The sequence below is a fragment of the Petaurus breviceps genome, unplaced genomic scaffold (assembly GCF_028583685.1).
Source record: "Petaurus breviceps papuanus isolate PSGF00001 unplaced genomic scaffold, PetGlider_PUasm1.0 229, whole genome shotgun sequence".
NCBI lineage: Eukaryota > Metazoa > Chordata > Mammalia > Diprotodontia > Petauridae > Petaurus > Petaurus breviceps.
In genome coordinates this window covers 918,790-941,813 of record NW_027185903.1, presented here as the reverse complement: position 1 = coordinate 941,813, position 23,024 = coordinate 918,790, and the positions used below count along the sequence as shown (strand labels likewise).

At 36.6% G+C, this 23,024-nt stretch overlaps 1 protein-coding gene across 2 annotated transcripts in view; it reads left to right on the top strand.

Annotated features, from left to right (window-relative positions):
- The window catches only part of TMC7 (transmembrane channel like 7), a 75,324-nt gene that overhangs the window by 2,011 nt on the left and 50,289 nt on the right, over nt 1-23,024 (top strand). The window contains exons 2-3 of one of the 2 annotated variants that reach the window (XM_069096035.1): nt 16,680-16,929; nt 22,392-22,540. In XM_069096035.1, the coding sequence (XP_068952136.1) occupies nt 16,680-16,929; nt 22,392-22,540 (399 nt within the window). The remainder of the gene's footprint in view (nt 1-16,679; nt 16,930-22,391; nt 22,541-23,024) is intronic. The other variant, XM_069096036.1, reaches the window with a different exon arrangement.

Genomic DNA, 23,024 nt, shown 5'->3' with positions numbered 1-23,024 from the left:
GGACTATATTATCTCATACATCTCTGAAATTATGATTTTATGAGGGAATTGATTACCTATAAAGCTTAAGTCTTGCCAGATTCACTATTGTCATTGCCTATGTGTAAGTGTGGTTGATTTTTAATATTATTTACTAGTGTATTTTGGAAAGAAGAAGACCTAGGTTTCTTCAGATATAATATCTGCTCAAAACGTCCAAGAAATACAAAACCCTTTTGGTTAGGCATCACATATATTTCCTGGCACTTAAGCTTTTCAAGAGGGCTTGTATTCCTGTAGAACAAGAGTTAACAGTTTGATTTAGATAACTGGTTACAGAAATTGTCTTTTGGCTCCACAAAAAAAAAAAAAAAAATAAGAAGAGACTGGGCAAGAACTTGTCTGTAGGGTTGGGGACCAAAAGAATATTTGGCTGTTCTTGACAGCTAACTACAAGCAAAGGTCATTGATTTATACCTGGAAAATACCTTAGATGGTAGGTCCTCTGATCCATTCCTCTCATTTTTCCGATGAGGGTTCATAGGGCTTAAATAACTCTCATAGGCAGGACTGGAACACATTTCCTTTGGTCCCACATCCATGTCTCTTTTCCACAATACCATACTACTCCATGTTTCCCTCTGCTTGGGCCACAGGAGGTTAACTCCCCTGTATTGAAACTAACAGGATGCAGTTTTAAAAACTAAATTGTATTGATAGTTCTTTTTATTTCATATTACCTGTATATTCCAATGTATCCCTCTTCTTCCCAGAGAGTCATCCCACAAATGAAAGAACAAAAAAGAGGGGACAAATAGTTCAGCAAAATTAACCATCATCTTGGAAAAGTCTGCCGTTATATGTCACCTCCCTCAGCAGAGAAGCTTGAGGGATGTGCCTTTTTATGTCTATGCTCAGGGATCAAGCTTGACTATTATAAATTTGGAAGCATTCCATATTTATTGTTCTGTGGTTATTTTTCCCCATTTACATTGCTGTAATCATTGTGTACATTGTTTAACAGATTCTACTTATTTCACTTTGCATAAATGAGTTCATAGGAGTCTCCTTAAGCTTCTTTGCTTTCATCATAGTCATCTTTTTGTACAACCCAGTCATATTTTATTAAATTTCTCTACCACACCTTGTTTAGCCATTCCTGAACAGTTGGATCACAGGAAGAAATTTAATCGAAAGAAATGTAAATTTCCGTTTAGAGGTTCCAAACTCAATGATACAAATAGAGGGTCAGGTACAGAGTGGGGGAGAACTGCATGGTCTAGGTGGTCACCAAGTAGATAAGAGTCAGGAATACCTGAGTTCAAACCCAGCCTCAAACACTTACTAGTTTGGTAACTGAGCAAGTTACTTAACCTCTCTTTGCTTCAGTTTCTTCAACTGTAAAATAATATGTAATAGCACCCATCTCACAGGGTAGTTGTGAGCATCAAATAAGATAATGTTTGTAAAGTACTTAGTAGCACAGTGCCCGGCACATAGCAAGCACTATATTAATGTTAGCTATCGTGATGATGATGATGTTTGATTGGGCTGGATCTGCTGGAACAAGTCCTTTATGGAGAGAAGACCTGGTTTTTGAGTAGGGGTGGTTTGAGAACAGCAAGGTCCACATAAACCAAGGACATGACATTGCTGCCCAAAAAGCCAATGCAATCTTAGGTTGCTTTAATAGAGATACAATGTCCAGAACAAAAGAGGCATAGTCTTCTTGTACCCCTCACTGCTCAGGTCACATCTACAATGTTACTTTCTGTACTGGATGTCCCACACCTACAGGAACACTAGTTAAATGAAGCATGTCCAGAGAAGAATAGCTAGGATAACCTACAACTGAAAGGTCAAATGTTAGAAGTCTTAAAAAGTTGGAAAGATCATGAAGTGGTAGATTTATTCTGGCAGAACTAAGATCAGTAAGAGAAAGTTACAGCAGGTCATATTATGACAAGGGATGAGTGGAATATTTTTTTTTAAATGGCTTTTACTTTTCTAAAACAACAGTTAACAAGTATTTCTGCATTCAAACAAGAACAGAATAAAATCGAGTTTATAGAAATCTCCTCCAGATCTAGTTGGATGTTACAGTGGATAGAGTGCTGAGCCTAGAGTCAGGAAGACTTTGAGTTCAAATCTAGCCTCAACCTCTTACTAGCTGTGTGACCCTGGGCAAGTCATTTAGCTTTTATTTTTGCCTCAATTTCTTCATCTGTAGAATGGGAATGAGCACTTATCTCCCAGAGTTGTTGTGAGGATCAAATAAGAAAAATAGTTGCAAATCTTAATTGCAAGCTATTAAATTCTCCTAACTACTTACAGTTTTCCTTTTTTAAAAGCAAAAATTTCTTTTTAAAAAGTTAATATCTTGGGACAGCTAGGTGGCGCAGTGAATAGAGCACTGGCCCTGGAGTCAGGAGGACCTGAGTTCAAATCCAACCTCAGACACTTAACACTTAATAGTTGTGTGACCTTGGGCAAGTCACTTAACCCCAATTGTCCTGCCTTCCCCCTCCAAAAAGAAAAAAAAATTAATATCTTATTTAATTTTTTCAATTTCATTTTCAGTTCCAAATCCTCTCCCTCACCCACTTACTGAGAAGGCAGGAAAAGTAAGGCCCTTTTGTGTTTAGACATACAAAACAAATTTCTGCATTAGTTGTGTTCCAAGAACAAAAAATAAGCAACAAAGAGAAAGAGATAGAAGAAAATATGCTTCAATCTGCACTCAGAGTCCACCAGCTTTCTTTCTAGAGGTAGATAGCATATTTCATTATGAGTCCTTTGGAATTGTAGTGGGTCATTGTGTTAATCAGAATTACTAAGTCTTTCAAAGTTGATTATCTTACAATACTGTTATTTCTATATAAAATGTTTTGGTTCTGCCCGCTTCATTTTGCATCATTTCATATAAGTCTTCTCAGGTTTTTCTTCATCACTTCTTACAGCATAATAGTGTTTCATCACATTCATATAGTATAACTTGTTCAATCATTCCCCAATTGTTGGGCATTCCTTCCATTTCCAATTCTTTGCTACCACAAAAAGAGATGCTATTAATATCTTTGTAAAAATCAGCCCCTTTCCTCTTTCTTTGATCTCTTTACTAATGCAGTAGCATTACTGGGTCAAAGAATATGTACAGTTCAATAACTTTTGGAAGTAGTTCCAAATTGGTTTCTAGACTGGTTGGACTAGTTCACAGCTCCATTAGCAGTATATTAGTGTACCTGTTTTCCCACATTCCCTTCAGCATTTGTTATTTTCCTTTTTAACATCTTAGACAATCTGTTGGATATGAGGTAGTACCTCAGAATTGTTTTAATTTTGCAGTTCTTTTATTATTAGTGATTTATAGGATTTTTTTTTTCATATGGCTATTGACACCTTTGATTTTTTTCTCCAAAAACTGCCTATTCATATCATCTGACCTCTTATCAATTGTAGAATAGCTCTTATTCTTGCAAATCAGTTCCCTATATATTTGAGAAATTAGACCTTTATCAGAGAAACTTCCTACAAAGATTTTGCCTCATTTTCCTGCTTTTCTTCTAATTTTAACTGCATTAGTTTTGTTTGTAAAAAATTTAATTTTATGCCATCAAAATTATCCATTTTACTTTTTAGGAGCCTCTCTGTCTCTTGATTAGTTATGAACCATTCCCCTATGCATAGATCTAACAGATAATTTCTTCCATGCTTCACTAATTTGCTTATATCACCTTTTATTTCTAAATTATGTATCCATTTTGAGTTTATCTTGGTATATGGCACGAAATATTGGTCTATGCCTAGTTTCTTCCAGACGATTTTCCAGTTTTCCCAGTGGTTTTTTGTCAGATAATGAGTTCTTGTAAAAGTAGTTGAGATCTTTGGGTTTCACAAATACTAGGTTACTGTGCTCATTTGCTTCTGTATATTGTGTATATTGTATAAATAATCTGTTCTTCCTATCAACCTCTCTATTTCTTACCAAATTGTTTTGATGATTACAGCTTTGTAGCGTAATTTGAAATGTACTACTGCTAGTCACCTTTCACATTTTAAGAAATGATTCCCTTTTGTTCTTGCAGATGGGTTTTGTTATGATTTTTTTTAGCTTTGTAAAGTAATTCTTTGGTAATTTGATTGGTATGAAATTGAACAAGTAAATTAATTTAGGTAGTATTGTCATTTTTATTATATTGGCTCAGCTTATCTAAGAGCAATTAATATTTCTCCAGGTTTTTTCGATTTGTCTTTGTGTGAAGAGTGTTTTGCAATTACTTATGTTCATATAATTCCTGTATATCTCTCAGCTGATAGACTCCCAAGTATTTTATGCTACCTATCATCATTTTAAATGGAATTTCTCTTTCTATCTGTACTTTCTGGGGTTTGTTGATAATATTCAAACATACTAATGATTTATGTAGGTTTATTTTATATCTTGCAACTCTGCTGAAGTTTTTAATTGTTTTAATTACTTTCTTATTGACTCTAGGGTTCTCTGCAAAGTGTGATAGGTTTGTTTACTCATTGCCCATGTTTATCCTTCAGTGTTTTTTCTTGGCTTATTGCCATGACAATAAGTAATGGTGATAATGGAAATCACCTTCACCCCTATTCTTATTGGAAAGAGTTATCCTCTTTACAGATAATGTTTACTTTTGGCTTAAGACAGATAATACTTAATCATTTTAAGGAAAACTCCATTTATTCCTGTGCTTTCTAAAGTGTTTTTTTTTTAAACAGAAATAGAAGGTGCATTTTGTCAATGCCTTTCTGCATCTATTAAAATAATATTTTTTGTTATTGATATAGACAATTATGCTTAATAGTTTTCCTAATATTGAACCCACCTTGCATTCCTGGTATAAATCTAGTCTGGTTGTAGTATATGATCTTTGTAATATGTTGCTGTTATTTCCTTGATAGCAACTTAGGGGGTGCAGTGGACTAGGCATTTAGCTTGGAGCAAGAAAGACTAGAATTCAAAATCTGAAAACACTTACTAGCTGTGTGACACTGGGCAAGTCACTTAAGCTCATTGTGCTTCACTTTCCTCATCTGTAAAATGGAATAGTGATGACATCTATCTCCCATGGTGAGAATTAAAAAGATTATATTTATGAAGCACTTTGCAAAGCTTTAAACACTAAGTGCTGGTTATTGTTATCATTTGTATTGATAGTGCTTACAATAGTCACTAGAACATAGCACTTAATACATTTTTAAAAAAAAATCATTCAAGAAAATGCACTATCAAAACTTTGACCCATGATTAGCTGAAAGAGAATTTTTTTGTTTCCATTTTTTTCCAAGGTCACAGACTGGAATGCAGTAGAATATTTTAAGTCTAGAAATCTTGAATTATTAAAAGACAAACAAATGAAATAACTGTTTTGCCTACAAGGTGGGGGAGGTAGTAGAAAGGAGGAGTTAGGATCTTGAGATTTTGAGAGTAGTGAAGCTTTATGTCACTGGCAAGTAATGAGACTTAATGTGAGGTTTCCAGTTCCTGGGTCTGTGATCACTAAGGTTAATAGGACATTTTGTCCTTTTTCATACAGATTAAATCCATGCCCCATGGCCTAGCTATGTTAAATAAGGGTTAAATTGAAAATCATATAGCTTGTTTTTGCCCTGAAGCTATGTAATTTTTCTTGCTTTACCTGCTTAACTCCACCCATCTGAGTCAGTTTCCTTCCTTAAAGCCTTTTAATCTTCTCTATTTAAAGGGAAACTATCCATTTTCCTATTTTTTACACCCCATTCTGGATGGCTGTTCAGGAGGGAGGTGATTTTTTTTCCAACTCGGTTCTGGGTCCGTCTCAACCCTGCTACTTGACCTTTTTTCTTTTGTTCTGAACCAGTAGTTTCTAGGGGAATGGGGCTGGGGGTGGGGGGTGTGTGGGGGGGTTAGGTGGTGGTGATGGGGTGGGGGGGAAGAGATCAGTTTTGCTCAGCATCTGGAGACTCAGGTTAAGCTCTCCAAGTTTCTTTGTTCTTTTTATTTATTTTTTTTTCCTCCGGAAATGAGAAGCAAGAGGATCAACTTTAATGTAACCTAGTTACTTTTTACAGACCATTGTTTCTATCTGAGGCCATCCAACATTGAGCACAAGCCAGATCCACACAGAATTGGGTTCTAAAATTAATTGTGAGACAAAAGAATTCTGGCTTTATAAAAATAGTACTTCAGGCTAATGCTGTTATGTACAAGATGTGCACATACACATTATTTAAAAAAATTATTTAGTATTTTATTTTCCCCCAATTATATATTAAAACAATTTTGACATTCATTTTTAAAACTTTGAGTTCTAAATTCTCTCCCATCCTCCTGTTCCATCCCCCCTCATTGAGAAGGCAAACAATTCAATATAAGTTATATATGTGTAGCCATGCAAAACACTTCTATAATAGTCATGTTGTGAAAGACTAACTATATTTCCCTGCATCCTATCCCTTCTTCACCTCCTCCTCCCCACACCCATTTGTTTATTCTATTCTCTTTCTCCTTTCACCCTATCCCTCTTCAAAAGTATTTTGCTTTTGACTATACCCTCCCCCCTGTCTGTCTCCCCTTCTATCACTCCACCTTCTCTTATCCCCTTCCTCCCTACTTTCCTGTCGGGTAAGACAGATTTCTATACCCAATTGAGTGTGTATGTTATTCCCTCTTTGAATCAATTCTGATGAGAGTAGAGTTCATTTACTCCCTCTTCACCTCTCTCCTCTTCCCCTACACTGTAAAAGCTTATTCTTGCCTCTTTAATGTGAGATAATTTACCCCATTCCACTTCTCCCTTTGTCTTTCTCCCAGTACATTCTTCTCTTACCCCTTAATTTTGTTTTTTAGATATCATCCCTTCACATTCAACTCACACCTGTACCCTCTGTCTATATATACTCCTTCTAACTACCCTAATAATGAGAAAGGTCTTATGAGTTACAAATATAATTTTTCCATGTAGGAATGTAAACAGTTTAATAAATTCCTTATGCTTTCTCTTTCTTTTTCCTGTTTACCTTTTCATGCTTCTCTTGAGTGATGTATTTGAAAGTCAAATTTTCTATTTAGCACTGGTCTTTTCTCAAGAATACATGAAATTCCTCTATCTCATTATATAAATAAGAAGGATTTTGTTATCCTTTTTAGAGTTTAGTTTCTCAGGATCCATGGCCATGGCAATCTCTAGTTTCCAGATGTTAGATAATAACTCCAAGAATAGCTTCAAGGATCCTAGATAGTAATTCCTGGAATCATAGTGATAGACTGTCCTACTGAGACTGCACAGTGAGATATGGGGTGACATAATGTGGTCCTTACTACACTTATGCTGAATGATAATATTGCTAAAGTTGTGAGGCTATTGCTGGCAACATGTCTTCTTTGTCTGTTGCCCTATAAAATAAGTGGGTACTAGATCAGGGGAACCCATAGGGGAATATGACAGTGTAATGCTGTAAGTGCCTTGATCGATCCCGATCAAGGCTTGGGGGAAATCTGTGTTTGCCTCAGCTGGCCCCCACTGAGATTTAGGGGATTCTGTAGTAGTTGTAGCTCCTACTATATTCTCATCTTCCCCTGCAAGAAGGGTGATTAGGGAATGCTGGAGGAATACTCCCATTTTGGGAACATTATCAGCAACCCCTTTGAGAAGACTAGACTAGAATAAAGTAAGATTATTCACCCCTCATAAGCTGTCTTCCTGTCTGACCAGATCAAAAATGAACCTGTTAGAGACTGGAGTCCCAAAACTCCAGTGTCCCCCATATATTATTTGTGAAATACACTGACTGTCTATTTTTTTTCCCTCATGGATTATACTCAGTTTTGCTGGGTAGGTGATTCTTGGTTGAAATCCTAGTTCCTTTCTGCTCTAGAATATCATATTCCAAGTCCTCTGATCCTTAATTGTGGCAGCTGCTAAATCTTGTGTTATCCTGATTGTAGCTCCTTGATACTTGAATTGTTTCTTTCTGGCTGCTTGCAATATTTTCTCCTTGACCTGAGAACTCTGGAATTGGGCTATGCTATTCCTAGGAATTTTTCTTTTGGGATCTCTTTCAGGAGGTAATCAGTGGATTCTTTCAATTCTATTTTACCATCCGATTCTAGATTATCAGGGCAGTTTTCCTTGATAATTTCTTAAGAGATTATATCTAGACTCTTTTTTCTTTTTCTTTATTTTTAGCATGACTTTCAGGTAGTCCAATAATTTTTAAGTTATCTCTCCTGGATCTATTTTCAGATCAGTTGTTTTCCCAATGAGATATTTCACATTGTCTCATATTCTTTTGGTTTTGTTTTTTAATTTCTTGATTTCTCATAAAGTCATTAGCTTCCATGTGCTCCATTCTTAGTTTAAAAGAATCATTTTCTTCAGTGAGCTTTTGGACCTCCTTTTCCATTTGACCAATTCTACTTTTTAGGGCATTCTTCTCCTCACTGGCTTTTTGGACCTCTTTTTCCATTTGGGTTTGTCTATTTTTTAAGGTAGTATTTTCTCCAGTATTTCTGGGGGTCTCCTTTAGCAAACTATTGACTCGTTCTTCATTATTTTCTTGCATCTCTCTCATTTCTCTTCCCAATTTTCAAAATCCTTTTTGAGTTCTTCCATGGTCTAAGACCAATTCATATTTTCCTTGGAGGCTTTGGATGCAGTAGCTTCGACTTTATGACAAAATTCTTCTGAGTGTATGTTTTGATCTTCCTTGTCACCAAAGTAAGTTTCTATAGTCAGGGTTTTTTCCATTGTTTGCTCATTCTCCTAGCTTATTACTTACCTTTTTAATCCCTTGTTAAGGTAGGGCTTTGCTTCCTGTGTGGAGGGTATACTGTCCCAAGCTTCAGGGGTTTTGTGCAGCTGCTTTCAGAGATACTTTTAGGCGCCTGTAACTTTTCAGTTCTTCCAAAGTGGTATGATCTAAGGAGAGGTGTTTACTCTTCTCCTGGCCTGTGCTCTGATCTGTGAGTGATCACAAGCACTCTTTTCTGCCCTGGGACTGTGAGGAGGGTCCCCTCTCCACTGCTGCCTCAAGCTCTGCTATGCCAGGACTGCCACCCAAGACTGTGACTCAGATATGGGAAACTATGGGAAAAAGCAATAGAGTCCTGCCTCAGTGCTAGCAAAGAGACCCTGTAATCTCCTTCTGACCAGTTGTTTGATCCTCTTACTGTCTGTGGGCTGAGAACTCCAGAAGCGCTGGACTCTGCTTCTTTCTCACTCAAGTCTAACAGACCTTTCTTGCTGACCTTCTAAGTTGTCTTTGGCATCTGTGGGCTGAGAAGTCTGGAAACTGCCACTGCTGCCAGTGACTCAGTGCCCTAAGGCCTGCTCCGGGTTTGCTGGGGCCTGGTCTGTGTTGGCATGGCCTGCACTGGACTGTGCTCCTCTCTCAGTATGGTGCACCAAAACTTTCCAGGTTGTCTTGGGCTGGAAATTTGCTTCATTGCATCTTTTTGTGGGTTCTGCTGCTCTAGAATTTGTTTGGAATAATATTTGTTTTTTGCTTTTTTTTGGAGGGCAGTTGGGGTTAAGCCACTTGCCCATGGTCACACAGCTAGTAAGTGTTAAGTGTCTGAGGCCAAATTTGAACCCAGGTCCTCCTGACTCCAGGGCTGGTCTCTATTCACTGCTCCACCTAGCTGCCCAGGAATAATTTTTTTTTTTTAAGTATTTGGAGGGGTTTGGGGAGAGCTCAAGCAAGTCCCTGTCTGTACTCCACCATCTTGGCTCCATCTCCATACATATACATTATTGATAATAATCCTTTCATCTGTGGCCAGTTGTTGAATTTAGTGTAGGATAAAGGAGGGTGGGATGGAGAAGAGCAGAGTTTTAAAATCAGATCCAGGAAGTATGGGAGAGAAAAGGGAAAGGTGAGGGAAAATCTGTTTTATTCTCCTCATTCTCTCCACTTCCAGGTAGTCCTGTATCTTTCATAGGTACTAAATACTTCAAAGTGCTTATAACTTGCTACTTCAAAAAAAAAAAAAAAGAACTTCCTAATAACTATCAGTAATCAGCGAACATTTGAAAGCATCTACTATGTTCCAGGTATTATACTAAGAGCTGTGGATAAAAAAGGGGCAAAAAACAACCCATGCCCCCATTGAGCTTATTATAATCTAACGGAGGAGACAACATGCAAGCAAATACACACAAAATGAGCTGTATAAACATGATAAATAGGAATTAATTAGCAAGGAAGGTGCTGGAATTAAGAGATGTTGGGGAAAGCTCCCTGTGGAAGGTGAGATTTTAGTTGGGACTTAAAGGAAGTTAGAGAGGTTAGTAGTTGGAGTTGAAGAGGAAGAGCATTCTAGGCATGGGGACAGCCAGGGAAAATGCCCAGAGGATAAGATTCTAGGATCTAGTTGAAAGGGATTCCAAGGATCTTCTAGTCTGACGTTTGTGTGTGTTGTGGATCCCTTGGTCAGCTGCATCCATGAAACCTGTTGACCCAAACTCAGGTCACAGTCTACTGGGGGAGAAACCATGCAAACAAATATGTACAGACAAGCTATGTACAGGATTAATAGGAAATAATTAACAGAAGGAAAACATTAGAAATAAGAGGGTTAGAGAAAGCTTCCTGTAGAAGATGGCATTTTAGACGGAACTTGAAGGAAGCCAGGGAGTTCAGTAGGCAGAACTAAGGAGGAACAGGGATGGAAACAGTTAAGGAAAATGCCTGTAGTTGAGAAATGAGGTTTCTTGTTTGTGGAACAGCCAGGAGGCCAGCGTCAGTGAATCAAAGAATTTGTGTTGGGGAGTAAGGTATAAGAATACTGGAAAGGTGGGAGGTGGGTGGGTTATGAAGGGCTTTGAATGTCAAATAGAGCACTTTGTATTTGCTCCTAGAGGTAATAGGAAGCCACTGGTGGTTTTTGAATGGGGGTGGGATGGAGTGTGTGGTGTGTGGTGTGTGTGTGTGTGTGTGTGTGTGTGTGTGTGTGTGTGTGAGACGTGATATGTCCAAAACTGTCTAAAATTCTCAAGAAGGGCCATCTGCACACTTTGCCTCTATTTCCCCACCTTCTGCTCAGTCCTCAAACTCTTGCTACCCATCTTCAGATTCCACCACTCTACTGAAACCACAAGGATACTTTAACTGCTAAATTCTTTTATCCCCTTCTTTTAACTCTTATTTTTTAATTTAAATTTATATTTTCCTTTTTTAAATATAATATTTTCTTTCCCCCTCAATTACATGTAAAAGCAAATTTTAATTTTATTTTTAAAGTTTTAAATTCCAAATTCTATCCCTCCCTCCCTGAGATGGTATTCTGGTATAGGTGCAATCATGAAAACATCTCCATATTAGTCATTTTGTGCAAGAAAATTCAGAAAGTAAGGATAGAAAGAAGCATGGATGGAAGAAAGTAAAGAAGAAAGGAAGAAAGAAAGAAGGAAAGAAAGGAAGCAAGGAAGGAAGAAAGGTAGTATGCTTTGGTCTGTATGAAGTAGGTAAATTTTTCATCAGGAATCCTTTGGGATTGTCTTGGATCATTGTATTGCTAAGAAAAGCTAAGTCATTTACAGTTTTTCATTGTCCAAAATTGCTATTACTATATACAATGTTCTGGTTCTGCTCACTTCACTTTGTATCAGTTCACATATGTCTTTGAGCTTTTTCTGAAATCATCCTGCTTGTCATTTTTTATAGCACAATAATATTCTGTTACAATCATATACCATAACTTGTTTAGTCATTCTTCAATTGTTGGGCATCCCCTCAATTTCCAATTCTTAGCCACTAAAAAAAGTGGCTGTTATAAATATTTTTGTACAAATACGTTCTTTTCCATTTTTTCCCATCTCTTTGGGATACAGATCTAGTAGTAGTATTGCTAGATCAAAGAGCATACGCAGCTTTATACCCCTTTGGGCATCCTACTACTGGAAGATACAAGGTTCTGGAGATTTGAAGACAAGAACAATCTGATGGCTTTTTTTTTTTTTTTAAAGCAATCGGGGTTAAGTAACTTGCTCAAGGTTACACGGCCAGTTATTTCTGGGTGTGGTGCTAAGTATCAGAGCCTGGATTTGATCCCAGGTCATCCTGACTCTGGGGCCGGTATTCTTACTCACTGTGCTACCTGGCCGCCCCCTGAAGGCTTTTTCTTATCACTCCTAGGGATAAAGATGTGTTGCAGTGGAAAGAATGGTGAATTCAGAGTCAGGGACTATTTTTAAACTCTCTTTCTGCTAATTACTACCTGTATTATAATGGTAAAGTCATTTAAACTGTCTCAGCCTGGATTTCTTCATTCTTGACAGGAAGGAGTTGGACTATATGCCTTATGAGCTAGACCTCTTTCAGAGATTCATCATCAAATCTATGAGTCTAGTCCCATGAGGCCATAGCCTAAGAATGAATGTTAGCATTCATATATTCTAGTATAATCATTCTGTGGGTGACCTATGACCAACTTTTCATTATAATGGGATAGAATCAGGAGACTTGGATTCTAGTTTTGGCTCTGCTACTAACCCAATGTATGATTTTGGACTTAATCCCCTCTGGACCTCAATTTCTGCATCTGTCAGTCAGGGAAAATGATACTGGCTTTACCTCAATAATCCTACTGTTGGGGAATATGCTCTCCCAGTGTAACAAAAAATTAAAGATGAGCTCTTTGTTTAAATATTTTCCAAGTTGAATTATTTATCATTTAAAACACACACACACACACACACAGAAAGCTATTTAAATGTCCAACAATGGAGGAATGGTTACATAGATTGTGGTGCATTCATGCATAATGTAATTAAGACCAACAAGTATAAGGAATATAAAGAAAATTTCAAAGTACTTTATGAAATAATGATGTGGGGGGGAAGCAGAACCCCTATATTACAGTAGATAAGAACTATAGATACATAAAAAGAAAAGTGAGTAAACATAAATGGACAGTGGATCCTGATAGATTGAGACTTAGAGGGTTGGGAAAATGATGATTTATACCCTGAAATTAATTTCAATACAGAGTGTCTCAAGAGTCTTTATGCAGCTTTAAATTTTAATAGCTTAAAATTGTATTAAGACTTGATATACCCTGTATATGTATTCATAAAGCATATCTAGCTTTACTGACATTTAATATTAAATTTATAATAAAGTATTTAAAAATGATATCTGCATTAGCTTTCTTTGTGCTTGTGAGGGTCCAAGATTAGGAAAGGAGAGACACTAAATGACTTATCCAGTGTCTTCCAACTAAAGCCATGCCCTCTGACCTCCAACCAGAGTATGCTCGCTATCCTTTAAGAAGTATAAAATTTGAAACATAACATGTTATGATTTTTCTTCTATTATAGTTGTTGTTCTCCCCAGATTACCTTTAAGAATCTCTTTCTCCCTTCCCCCTACCAAACTGATGTTCAGGAAAATAAAAACCCGCTTTAATTATAGCTTGAAATAAGAGGAAGGTAAATCTCTTGTTAAAAAAATCATTTCATGTCATTTCAAAGGCAAAAACAAACTTTTGCCAAGTGTTAGCTCAGCACGGGGCTTCTTGTTCTTTGCATTGATCAGAGTTCTTAATTACTTCAAATTTGTTTTTCTTTACAGTGTTTACAATGTTAATCTTATTATAGACATTGTTATTCTGGTTATGCTTTCTCTCCTTTACATTAATTTATGCAAGCCTTCCTAGACTTCTCTGAATCCATCCCTTTTGCTTTTTTTAATGCAGCAAAATAGTATTCATTACATTCATAGAGCGTATATTTCTTCATGCATTTCTCAATTGATGGGTACCCCCTTTATTTCTAGTTCTTTGTTATGAGAAAAAGATGCTTCCTTATATACTTTTCTATAGATAGGTCCTTTTCCTCACTCTCAGATCCCACTGAGGTACAAGCCCAGTTGTGATATCATTGGGTCCCAGTTAAGTGACTTTTTGGGTAGAGTTCCAAATTGTTTTCCAGAATGCTTAGACAGATTCACATTTCCACCAACAGTGCGTTCTGGTGCATGTCCTCTCAAAACTTCTCCATCAGTGGTCATTTTCCTTTTCTGTCATCTTTGCCAATCTGATGTGTGTAAAGTAGAACTTCAGAGTTAATTAACATTTTTCCTATTATTAATTTGGAGCCTATTTCATATGGTTGCTGATAGATTGCATTAAAAAAAAAACTGCCTTTATATCCTTTGTGTATTTATCTTTTGTTGAATGGCCTTAAATGCTCTTGTGAAATTGTCAAAATTCACTTTAATTTTCATTTCCCTACTTTGGGGGAGAAGGGATGGTCATAGTTTTGGAGACGGTGGGAGAATGTAATGTCAGAAACCAGCCAACCTTAATCAGCTCCAAAAAAAGGTTAATGGGGTAGTTGAAAGAGGTTTGGACTTAGGTGTGAGATGATCTGGCTCATAATTTCAGCTCTACTACTAACTTTAAAAAAAGGTACATTGATACATTTTATTTCAACACATAGACTTCAGGTGTACTTCCATTTGAATCCCCCACAATATAGAATACCTTTACACTCTTACTTTTTATGTCATCCTGGGTGTGCTACTTCAGTACTCTGCCCTCCACAGTCTTCATTTGAAAAATCAGGATAGTCAAGTTAATTAACATTTATCAAGTGCCCTCTATATGCCAGGCACTGTGCAAAGTGCTGGGGATAGAAATAAAGGCAAAACTTCCCTGCCTTCAAGGAGATCCCAGTCTAATTGGAGAGATAACATGTAAACAACAAGCTATATACACATTTAATTGGAGATATTCAACAGAGGCAAGGCACTAATATCAAGGGGGATCAGGAAAAGCTTCTTGCAGAAGGAAAAATGTTTTGTTCCTTTCCTTTTATAACAGAGATACTAAAGGATTACCTGCCTTGTCTTTTGAAATTTGGAGAGGGATAGCTATTTGTATGTCTCTAATGGAGAAAATGGGCAGCATAGCTGTTGAGTAGCTCCTGCTTCCTGTACAAAGCCTTCTCTGTTAATAAAGCTCTTTTGTTTCATGAGATGTAGGGAAGTGACTGCTTGTCCTCAGAGCATGGCCCCATTATGGAGCAAGCTTGGGCCCCTTTTCTGTAGCAAAGGGACCAGACAGAGCACAATTCACTTTTGTGTATATGTGATGCCAGGCAACAGTGCCAGCTGGTAAATATGACTTGTGTCACAATGTGCCAACTAAAAGAAAACTTAGTGCACGGACCTTTGGAAAAAGAGTCCCTAATTGATCCATGACTGTGATTTTAAATGGTAATAACAGCTAGCAGATGTATTTAGCTACTTCTTTTTGCTTTCCAAAGTGGTTTCATACACATTATCTCAGTCTCTTAAAAAATTGTTGTATTGATTTTTTTTACCCCTTTAACTGTCAAGTAACACTTCTCCCAACAATCTTTTGCCCTTGTCCCCCAAACAAACCCTCCTTTGCAACAAAGAGGTACAGTTAGGTAAAACAAAATGACCTAGAGTCTGACCATACATATGGGCCACCACCTGTCAGATGATAGGAAGAAGATAGGATTTCATCATCTATACTCTGGAGTAATCAATATATTGATCCAAGTTCTGATTTGTAGTCTTGCTTTCTTTTACATCGATGTGGTCATTGTGTATATTATATACAGCTTACATCTCTACATCAGCTTGTAAAAGTCTCCCCAAATTTCTCAGAAATCAACAGGCAAGAATTAATTATCTTTATTTGGCAGATGAGAAACAAATGAGGTTAAGTGTCTTGTCCAGGGTCACATAGGTAGGCAAAGAACCTGGACACCACATGAAGGCTTGTAGGATGCAGTGTGGTGTAGATAGCCTTCCTTTCTGGAGATCTAGATTCAAAACATTCCTCAAGACTGTAATCGTGGGGGAATTGCTTATTTTTCAGAGTCTCAGTTTCTTTATCAATAAAATGGGCATAATAATACTTTCATAACTTCTCCTATGGGATGGTTGAGAAAAGCACTTAGCAAGCTTTTAAGTGCTTTACTACATCATAAAATGAATTATTATGACTAGTCTCAAACTCTACCAGTAGACTATCATGGCTCTGAGAGGGGATACTGTGTACAGAACATCAATCAACCTACTATGTATGATGGGATCCTCATTTCTTCCTTTGATGATACAGAATGGAGTGGTAGATAGAGTGCTAGAAGAAGAGTCAGGCAGACCTGAGTTCAAATCCTGCCCAAACATGTACTAGAGATACCACTCTGGGCAAGTCATTGAACCTAGTTTCCTTATCAGTAAAATGGGAATAATAAGTACCTAGGAGGACCAAATTACATCATGAATGAAAAGTGCTTGTATAAAATGCCAGCTGTTATTATTGTTGTTATCATTGCTACTTCTACAAGTAATTCTCTTGTTATTCCTTCTTCACAGTAAACCAATTAAATGAGATCAATATGACTTTGTCACTGACCCAAAGCAGTGAATTTTACAAGGCTGGTTATGGTGTTTGAGCTACTGTACTGCAAACTGTGTTGTTGTTGTTGAGTCATATCCAACTCTTTGTGACCCTATCTGGGGTTTTCTTGACAAAGATACTGGAGTGGTTTGCAGTCTCCTTCTCCAGATCATTTTACAGATGAGGGAAACTGGAGATGAGTGCCACCTATCCACTGTGCCACCTTGCTGCCCCATTATTTTTATTGTGATTATGCCATAGGTGCTACTTCCCATTTGGTACTGATGTTTTCTCTTCCTTTGTGTTCGCATAGATGCCTTCTCAGATTACAACTTCCTTACTTCAATGACTGTGAGCTTCCTTCAAGAGCTGCCCAGTTACCGGTCCATTGTTTGGAGGCGGACCACCATGATCGGGAGGGATAAGTCAGGAGGCACTTTGCTGAAGCCAGCCAGCTCTGAAAACAGGTCCTATTTGGAAGCAGGAATATCAGAGAGGGAGCACCTTGGGATCCAGTCCATCAGAAAGTATGCATTGAATATCTCTGAGAAGAGGAGACTAAGGTTTGGTCCACAGTGATTTTTCAGATTCTTGCAGAACATGTTAAGAGATAGTGTCATGGGGTGTGAAGATTCATTCAACAAATATTCATTGAGCTCCTATCACCTCTGTTAGGGGTTATGGAGATTACTAAAGTACAAGACGTGGATCCTACCCTCAGGAATCAGTCAGTAGTTATTGAGCACCTACTGTGTCAGACTCTACCCAGTGCTTAGCAGACTTCAAATTCCTTGAGGGTTCTGACTTTTTGCTTTTTTTCTTGAAATATAGTGAATGCTTAATAGATGGTTGCTTCCTCGATGGATTGATAAATACTGGGATGACAAATTTTAAAAAGGAAAGCATTTGTCCTCTTTAGGAGCTAACATTTTATCTGAAGAAAAAACATGTGCCTATATAAGATAGATAAAAAATTAATAATAATAATAATAATTAGCATTTATATGGCTATTTCAATTTTGCAAAGCATTCTCAACAATGTTATTACATAGCACTTTGAAGCTTGCAAAAACCATTTATAAATATTTTCTCATTTGATCCTCACAACAACCCTGGGAGGTAGGTGCTATTATTATCTCCATTTTACAGATGAGGAAACTGAGGCAAATAGGTGAAAGGACTCGGCCCAGGTTCACGCAGCTAGTAAGTGGCTGAAGCTAAATTTGAACTCAAATCTTCCTGACTCCAAGCCCAGTGCTCTAATTCACTGTACTACCTAGCAATATTTGGAGATTTCTGTAAACTTGATTTCATCCTTTTTTTTTGTTTGAATGCAGAAATAATTAATTGTTGTTTTAGTACAGAATAAGAGAAAAATTTTAAAGCCATTAAAAAAAAGGTAAGTGTCTGAGGCATTTGAACTCAGGTCTGCCTGACTCCAGGTGGCACTCTATACTACCTTCCTGCCTAAGGGATTAATTTTTGATGTTTTAAATATTACATATATTGAATATATAACATATTTTAATGCATTTATTTAATATCTATTCTGATATTATATTTTAGATACAAGGTTATTTGGTGGAAAAATCACTAGAATCTGGAGGGAAGTTAAGGAAAAATCTCATGTTAAAAGGGTGCTTTACAGTCTAGTCTGGAAGATGGGAAAAACACACTTGAAAAATTAAATGACAATATAATGGGAATATTGTATATGATTGTGAAAAATGAAGGACAGAGATAATAAGTATATAGGTTATTCAGATATGGGAGGAATCATTGGGATAAAGGGGTAAGTGTAAGCTTTCATGGTAGAGATAGAACTTTAAGTACAGGAATTCCCTAACTGGGGAGGAGGAGCATAGGCTGAGAGAAGGAACATTGGATAGAACTGGGCAATATGTGTTCAGGAGACAGTTAATAGACCAGTCTGCTTGGATCACAGGTTTCCTGGTTGAGGTTTCCCAAAGATAAGATTGTAAATGTGGACAGATTCCAGAGGGCCTTAAATGCTAGGTTTGATGTCAGTCTTGTCCCATGTTGTTTTTTCCATATACTTTTTTTTAAAATGTGACCTGTTTTTATATTTTTTACCAATTGCTTGTAAAAGCAATTTTTAACATTTTTCAAAAAATATTTTGAGTTCCAAATTCTCTTCCCCCTCTCCCTGAAACAGTAAGCAATTTGATATAGGTTATACATTTGCAATCATGTAAAACATATTTCCTTATCTTCTCATATACCCTAAGCTAAAGCCAACCAGACTACAATCAAAGAATCACAGATTTAGAGCTGGGAGTAATGTTAGGAATGTCCAGAGATTCCCAACCTGGCTCTGTCATAATGCCAAGTAATATAAAAAGGTTGACAAGAGTGTACAGGGAATATTATGATTTTTTAAAAAATAGATTTCTAATCAATGAAGGTAAGAAATTCTGCTTAAATTGATTTATTATAGCCCAGGGCTCCTCTGAGTACTTAAAAAGAAAGCCACTGAATCATTTTATTTTATCTCATATGTACATATATGCAGGCCAAAGTCTAGAATTTATTCTTTTTCGTTGAGTAGGAGAACTGTAAGGTTTACTGGAAAAGGACTGAAAAAGTTGGGAAACCCTGATCTAGTTCAGTACCTTCATTTCACAGATGAAGATACTGAGGCCCAAAGAGGTGATAAGACTTTGCCAAAGTCACATGGTAGTAAGTGGGAAGGCAAAGATTTGAACCTCAGTCTTTTAGCTTCAAATTGAAGACTCCTTTCAAGAGGTAGACTGCTTCCTCCTTGGCATTCCTGTGATTTGCTCTTTTGCCTTCATGTCTCTGTGTATATGTTATTCTTTTGTTTGAAATGCTCCCTTCACTACTTCTGGGTGCTGGAACTTTGCCCATTATTTAAATTTCAACTCTAATGATAATAGTAATAAAAATAATGATAATAGCAGCATTTAAATAGTGTTTTAAGGTTTGCAAAGCTCTTTACAAACATTATCTCATTTATCTTCCCAACAACCCTGTGAGGTAGGTACTATTATTATTCCTGTTTTACTGATGAAAAAAAATGAGGCAGGCAGTGGTTAAGTGACTTGCCCAGGGTTATGGAACTAGTAAATGTCAGTGGAGAGATTTGAACTCAGATCTTTGCCCAGCACCACCTAGATGGCTCTTTCTGGAAGCTTTCCCAGAATCCCCAGTCCAATAATCATCTATCCCCTTTGGACCTCACAGCACTTTTTGCTTGTGCCTATTTACTTTCCATGTATGTTTTTGTTCTGTAATTATTGGTGTATTTTATGGCTCCACATAAAATGTAAAGCCCATGAGGACAGTGTCTTACTAAAGTTTTGTATCTCACCCAGCACAGTAGATGTGTGTTGAATTGAACCAAAGAGCTTCTTCCTATTATCGAATAATAATACTTTTTTTTTTTAAATTAAGGTAGCTTAGTGGCATAGTAAATAGAGTCCTGGGGCTGGAGTCCAGAAGACCTGAGTTCAGATTTGGCCTCTAACACATATTAGTTGTATGACCCTGGGCAAATCATTTAACTTCTGTTTGCCTCAGTTTCCACATTGGTAAAATGGGGATAATAATAGCACCTCCCTCACAGAGTTGTTGTGAGAATCAAGTGAGATAATATTTGTAAAAAGCCTTTAGCATAGTGTCTGGCCCTTTGTAAATGCTTATTCCCTCCCTTCCCTTTTGAAAAGGTTCCATTTTGTAATGGACTCAATGAAACAAGCCTGAGATTCTGAAGTGGGAGAATCCTGGCTCAATGCTGCTGCAACCCTTGGTAATGGAAAAGGTGGTGGTCTTCTCTCTTAGTGTTCCCCATCTTTAGCATCCTTCTCCACCTTGAAATAAAGTTTCTTTAAGTATCAAGAGAGTATGCTTACATGTCAGTATATTTGGTAGTTTTTTGACTTTTTTTTACCCTTATACGTTTCTTGCCTCTTAAGTTTCTCCTCATGGAGAGCAAGAATCCCGAGAAATTAATTTCATTTATTCTTATGGTACTTGGGTTTGAAAAAAATCCATATGTAGCATCTTTAATGTACCTATTGAGCCTCTATGCATCATGGCAGATTTTATTCTCTAAAAGTTTAATGAATTGGCCTGTAAATAAATATACTGTGGTATATTTTTTCCTATTTGCCTGTAAAAGCAGTTTTAAACTTAAAAAAAATACATCTTGAGTTTTAGTGTACACGTCCTGCCATGTTGTATTTAGGTATGGAGCAATGTTTAATTCTTATAACCCAGGATCATTTTTCAGTTTTAATATCTAAAAGGAAGGAGGAAAAGGTAATTTACTCTGAAGTGTTTAAAGATAACTTAAAGAAATTATTCAGTCATGCTACCTCCATTAAGTGTTTTCTTTGACAAGAGGTGAAACCTGAGTTTACAAATAACAGTTTTTGGAAAATTGTGGAAGATTGTTTCATTCTGAAACAAAGTGGAGAATCTCGGTCCTACAGTCTGGATTTGGCCCCAGGCTTAATTCTTTGGGGGTAATTAACAGGAGATAATCTGTCTTATGCCTAATAATTTTGAAAATCCAATAGGGGTTTGAAAGATTTGGTGGATCTTAAGATCTGAAAAGACCATAATATAGGGATATTTCTGAATTGGTCTATCTCTCTCAACCAATAAGCCTTCATTCTGTATGCATACGTCACTCTGTGTGTCTTGTTATATAGATCATTAAGAGTTCTTATCTTCTGTCTGTTTTCCTCTTGTATTTTCCATTCTTTCTATTTTTGGTTTAGGTTTTTTTTCTGCTTTTGTTTTTTAATTTTTTTTTCTTTTCTCTCAGAATTTTATTCTGTGTCTTGGTATTTTTATCTCTCAGAATTAAAATAACCTTCGTGGCTAAACAAATTCCTTTATTGATAGGGGATCGTCAAGAGTTTTAGGTGATTTTAGCTGTTTAGTTCCATAGCAAACTAAGTGTTAGATACTGAATATTAAATAAAGCCAAGTCAGTCATTTCACAGATAAGTAGATTCCTCTCGTTTTTGGCTTTTATGAATATGCCAAAAAAATCTCCAATTCTACTGAGATACCTTACTTTTTTATAAAGAAGCTTCCTTAAAGCAAAGATTAAGAACATGAACTATAAAGCCAAGATGTCTAATCTTTGGAATCTAATAGAGCAGAAATTTCTAACCTGGAGTTTGTGATCTTAAAAAAATAATTTTTTTTGATAACTATTTAAATACATTTGGTTTCCTTTGTAATCTTATGGTTTTTATGCATTTAAAAACATTCTGAGAAGGGATCCATAGACTTCACCAGAGTGCCAAAGGGTTCCATGACACAGAAATAGATTAAGAATCTCTGGACTAGATTTTCTGATAAGCTATGATTCCTTGTCTCTGGCATACCATTTACCTCTAAGCTTGGTTCTCTAGTACCATATTGATTTTTTTGGCTCTCAAGTTCCCTTTTCCCAGCACTTTCTTTTTTTTTTTTTTAATTTAAGGAAGGATAAGGTCAGCCTGAGAATCAGTTAACCTCTTAAGTCTCTTCTGACCCAGACTCTAGCTATATCTCCCTTACTAGAATACAAGCTGAGACATTGTCTTATATATCTATATTCCCACATATGCCATGCATATAATAGCCATTCAATAAATATTTGCTGAATGAATGAATGAAAGAAAATGTCCGATCTTGTCCTTGTGATTCATTTATTACCCAGAAGTTTCTGGCATCCTGACATTTCTAATAGGGTTTTAGATATCCCAGGCTGTTTCAAATGCCCCAATTTTTGTTAATATTGCCTCACCAGCTGGAATGGATTTGAACCAGTTTAAACATCAAAAAAATTATTACCTCTGTTTGCCTTTAAGAAAAGAGGTTGGGCTATATTTCTGCATAATACCATCTTAACTAGAAATAATGTTCTTAGGGGGAAAAATAACAATTACAGATTTATGTGTCCCTTAGCTATTCCTCAGACACAGATATTAGTTCAAAATTCAGTAATTTTGCTGTTATATTGTTACTGTTTTTATTAACTTAGGGAAATTCAGGAGGCCCAGATCAAATATTTATCCGAATGGGACCAGTGGAAAGAATACAGCAGCAAGTCATGGAAAAGATTTATTGAAGAGACCAAAGAGCTGTTTTCCCACTTGGAACTGTGGAAAAATGACATTCGCAGCATAGAGGGTATTGATATGTCATGTATAGTTGAATAGTACTGCTCATGGAATTCTTTTTCAGAAAGTAATGTCAAGGGGTGGAAGGCAGGTTCTCACTGGGGATTTTGGGGGGAAATAGTCTTTCTTTAATCGAAAATATACACATGCATATGTGTATGTATATATATATATGTATATACATATTTGCCCATTCATCCATCCACTTATTTATTTGTTTAGTTTCTCTCTCACCCATTCCCTCTCTCCTCCCATGAGAAAGAAAAAGAAAACCCTCCTCATAAACATATAGTTCAGAAAAACAAATACCTTCATTGTCAATGTCTAAAAATATATTTTATTCTGAATTTATTTATTTATCTATCTGTTTATTTGTCTGTTTATTTATCTATCTCTGTCTGTCTATTTATTTATTCATTCATTCATTCATTCATTTATTCATCTATCTATCTATCTATCTATCTATCTATCTATCTATCTATCTATCTATCTAT